Below are 3,689 nucleotides of genomic sequence, written 5' to 3'. Positions count from 1 at the left end.
GCTGTGATACCGGATGAGGACGAGAAAGACAGAAAGTAGGTTTTATTGCCTCTAGCAGTAGCATAACTTAAATGTATGGTGGAACCTATACATGGTGAAATGAAACTTAATCTTTTGATCTAAATCAGAATCAGTGGATTGAACCACAACTAATTTGATTTATAAATTGGGCCAATTTGTTAGAGGGCTATAGCTCTATTTGTGCCATTTTCCGCCACATTTTATTTACAAGACTCATCTTGACCTTGCATAAGAGGGTTATTACATTTGAAACAATTCGTGTTCTCTATCTAATAGCTTAAGCTTTTATGAAAAAGAAAAAGAAAAAGAAATTGATCATATTTTACTGGAGCCTCTTTGGCCAAATGGTCCAGAGTTTGGTTGTTGTTACCCTGTGTTGTGCAAATAAAAGTTAATCAGAAGGTAAGATGAGGCATTGCATTGTTTGCTCTTGACGTACAGTGGGACCATGTATACTATTAGATATAAGCGTTTCATATATTTCTACTTAACAATATAAGTTTTTTTAGTGAAAGTTAGGTTGAGCCAAGCATTGATTACATAATGAAACTTAGTATATGATCTGATTCTTGAAAACTGATCATTATCATAATTTTATTTTATTTTTGGGTAAATCCTTGTTGATCTATTTATTTGTATTTTTAACTTTCAGAAAATGCTTATATCTGGTGGAAGTCAGCATCGAGGGAAAACATCTTTTGTGGAGCATCGGACCTTTTTTCATCTCTATCACAGCTTCCACCGTTTGTGGATATTTCTTTTCATGATGTTTCAGGTTTAATTAAACATTCAGTGTATTTTTTATTATTATTATTTTTTTATATATGCCACTATTTGGGATATTTGGGTAGAATACAACCTATGCACCTTTAATGATAGATTCTCAGGAAAAGTTAGTGTTTGGGATAAATTTAGGAGTTTAACATCATGTAAGGCATATAAACTTTTCAGAGGACTTTCTCTCTCAGACACGTTGAGAGATTGCAAAGCTACTATCCGTTGATGTTGTGGCTTTCTTAGTTTTTCTTTTGGTTGGGGTGGATCTTATTTACTCCTTTTCTTTCGTATTTGTTTTCCTCTTTACCTTAATGAAATTTCTTTTGTTATAAAAATTGCTCCTTTAAATACAAAATTCTCTTTTCTCCTTTCACATTTTGGATAATATCATATTATTTGGCATATACTTTCATGGTCTATTAGCCTTTCTTTTTTCATTGTGCTAATTTTCAACTTAATTCTTAATGTTTAGGGTCTAACCATTCTTGCCTTCAATGATGAAAATCTTAATGCGAAGACTTTGCGAGAGGTTCTTAGTCTTGGACCAACATTTGTTGTGATGAAGTTTCTAGAGAGTATGTATTTATTTTGTGAGGTTATGCTATATTTTAAGTTATGGATTTGTAACTGTTCTGTTCTGCTGAACTTCTTGATCTAAATACCAAGTTATTTGTGGGCTTGTTCCACTAAAATAGTTTCTTACTAGTACTTTATTATTATACGGAAAGGAATTTCATTAAGTAGAGGAGAAGGCCTTAATATATTATTTCATCCTTTCATCTCTTCATTACTTTAGGTGTTCTGGATGTTTTGATGATGTATGGTGCATATTCAACAACAAGGGGTCTAGCTGTGTCCCGAATATTTCTACGTTTTCTTTGGTTCAGCCTTGCTTCAGTTTTCATTACCTTCCTTTATGTGTATGTATGCCCTCAATTATGTTATTGTTCTTTATCTGGTTTTATGATTTTTCTTTGAAGTCTGGATTGTCTGAAGTGATCATATCTCACTGCAGTAAAGCACTCATGGAAGAGAATAAAAGAAATGGAAATTCAGCTTTTTACAAATTGTATGTGTTTGTCATTGGGATTTATGCCGGTGTCCAATTTTTCATTGGTTTTCTCATGCGGATACCTGCAATGCATCAGCTTACAAATCAATGCGACCGATGGTCTGTAATTCGCTTTGTGAAATGGATGCGCCAGGTTTAATGTGCTCAGCTGCTTTAGTTTCGGCGATCATATTTCTTAATATTATGTTAAATATCTTGTTGAGTCATTCTGACTGTTGGTTTGTGTTTTCTTTTTGGGGTGTTCTGTGAACTTCTTAAGGAACGCCATTATGTTGGGCGAGGAATGTATGAAAGGACTACAGATTTCATAAAGTACACACTCGAATTCCATTATATGCTATAGTCTTACTTTAGAACACTGGGAATTTATAGTTCTTGCATCCACATCTCAACATTTTCCTGTCAAAAAAAAATAAAAATAAAAGAATTATTTTTATTAAGATGAAAAACTAGAATACAAAGATATGGGGCACAAGCAATTCTTTCTTAATGACATAAACTAACAAACGTGGAAATTATATCTCGGGGAGATTACTCTTGGTAGTTATATTCAAATCTAGGTCATGTTCTTTACTTGGTAGTTATATTCTCCTTTCAGGTATCTGCTATTTTGGCTTATTATTTTGAGTGGAAAGTTCTCGTTCGCATACTTTCTCCAGGTTTGTCCTCCTTGTCTAGATAGCTACACATGTGTGCTTGCATGCATCCATTTGTTCTATATACTATTTTGCCTTAAATTTTTGTGGTTTCTAGATCAAGCCCCTGGTGAAGCCAACAAGGGAGATAATAAAACAGGATAATATAGAATATTCTTGGCATGATTTTGTCTCTAAAAGTAAGCAATGACTTGATTTTTTTTCTTTTGTCGTCTTGTTTCCTGGTTGATTCTATCAGTTACTTAAAAGAGCCTTTGTTTGTTCAGATAATCATAATGCATTGACAGTTGCTAGCTTATGGGCTCCGGTGTTTGCTGTAAGTTCATGCCTGTTTCTGTTTGTTCTCTTTTTCGCTTGAATTTATCTTGCAAGTTGTTGTTAAGGATAAAGTATGATTTTGCTTATCAAATCACTTGATAACTCAGACACTTGCTTTGGTGTAGCCAGCCTCAAAGTAGGGCTCCAATCCTCCTTACTCTGCAATTCTTCACTCTAATATGCTCTCATAGGCTTTCTAGAAACACCCCATGAAAATTTTCTTGTACTTCCTAGTGTTGACCCTGGTACACTTGTGCTGATTACTAACAGTTTGTGGTACTATATAGTTTGAGTGTCCAAAAAAGAGTGAAACTGAGTGAAACCTCGTGAAAATCTAAGTACTGAGGAGAGATATAAGAGAGATGAGAGGAATATTCTGAAAGAAATTCAGTATGATTGCATGTCTTATTATTACAATCAAATCTCTGGTCATGTACTGATTTGTTAGAAATGTGTTTTCCTATTACATAATTTATAACTTGTACCCCAAGTTTTACACAATATTCTATTTTGTATCCCTTTTATTTCTTTTCACCCACATTGTCCAATTTATCGATTCCCATTTTTTCAGATCTATCTATTAGATCTTCAAGTTTTTTACACACTTGTATCTGCTATCTGGGGATTCTTGCTTGGGGCAAGAGATCGTCTAGGAGAGGTATGTGATTTTTTGGGTATTGAAGTTGTTATTAATATCTGTTACTCTTGCAATTTGTTGGGTCTGTGTGTATGTAATTTCCCCCCTTTGTCTGGCAACAGATTAGGTCACTTGAAGCACTACACAAACTTTTTGAGCAGTTTCCTAGAGCTTTTATGGACACCCTTCATGTTCCTTTATCCAACAG

General features: G+C 34.0%; 1 protein-coding gene across 4 annotated transcripts in view; it reads left to right on the top strand.

Annotated features, from left to right (window-relative positions):
- Positions 1 to 3,689, top strand: part of LOC107617394 (callose synthase 9) — a 32,325-nt gene that overhangs the window by 10,301 nt on the left and 18,335 nt on the right. For all 4 annotated transcript variants that reach the window (XM_016319150.2, XM_021110875.1, XM_016319152.2 and 1 more), the window contains 10 exons: positions 674 to 796; positions 1,271 to 1,373; positions 1,595 to 1,718; positions 1,814 to 2,003; positions 2,130 to 2,182; positions 2,469 to 2,529; positions 2,624 to 2,705; positions 2,793 to 2,842; positions 3,416 to 3,502; positions 3,604 to 3,686. In XM_016319150.2, the coding sequence (XP_016174636.1) occupies positions 674 to 796; positions 1,271 to 1,373; positions 1,595 to 1,718; positions 1,814 to 2,003; positions 2,130 to 2,182; positions 2,469 to 2,529; positions 2,624 to 2,705; positions 2,793 to 2,842; positions 3,416 to 3,502; positions 3,604 to 3,686 (956 nt within the window). The remainder of the gene's footprint in view (positions 1 to 673; positions 797 to 1,270; positions 1,374 to 1,594; positions 1,719 to 1,813; positions 2,004 to 2,129; positions 2,183 to 2,468; positions 2,530 to 2,623; positions 2,706 to 2,792; positions 2,843 to 3,415; positions 3,503 to 3,603; positions 3,687 to 3,689) is intronic.

The sequence above is a fragment of the Arachis ipaensis genome, chromosome B09 (assembly GCF_000816755.2).
Source record: "Arachis ipaensis cultivar K30076 chromosome B09, Araip1.1, whole genome shotgun sequence".
In the NCBI taxonomy this organism is placed as follows: Eukaryota; Viridiplantae; Streptophyta; class Magnoliopsida; order Fabales; family Fabaceae; genus Arachis; species Arachis ipaensis.
Note: the sequence above shows the minus strand (reverse complement) of the source record. Positions and strands in the feature narration are given on the sequence as shown.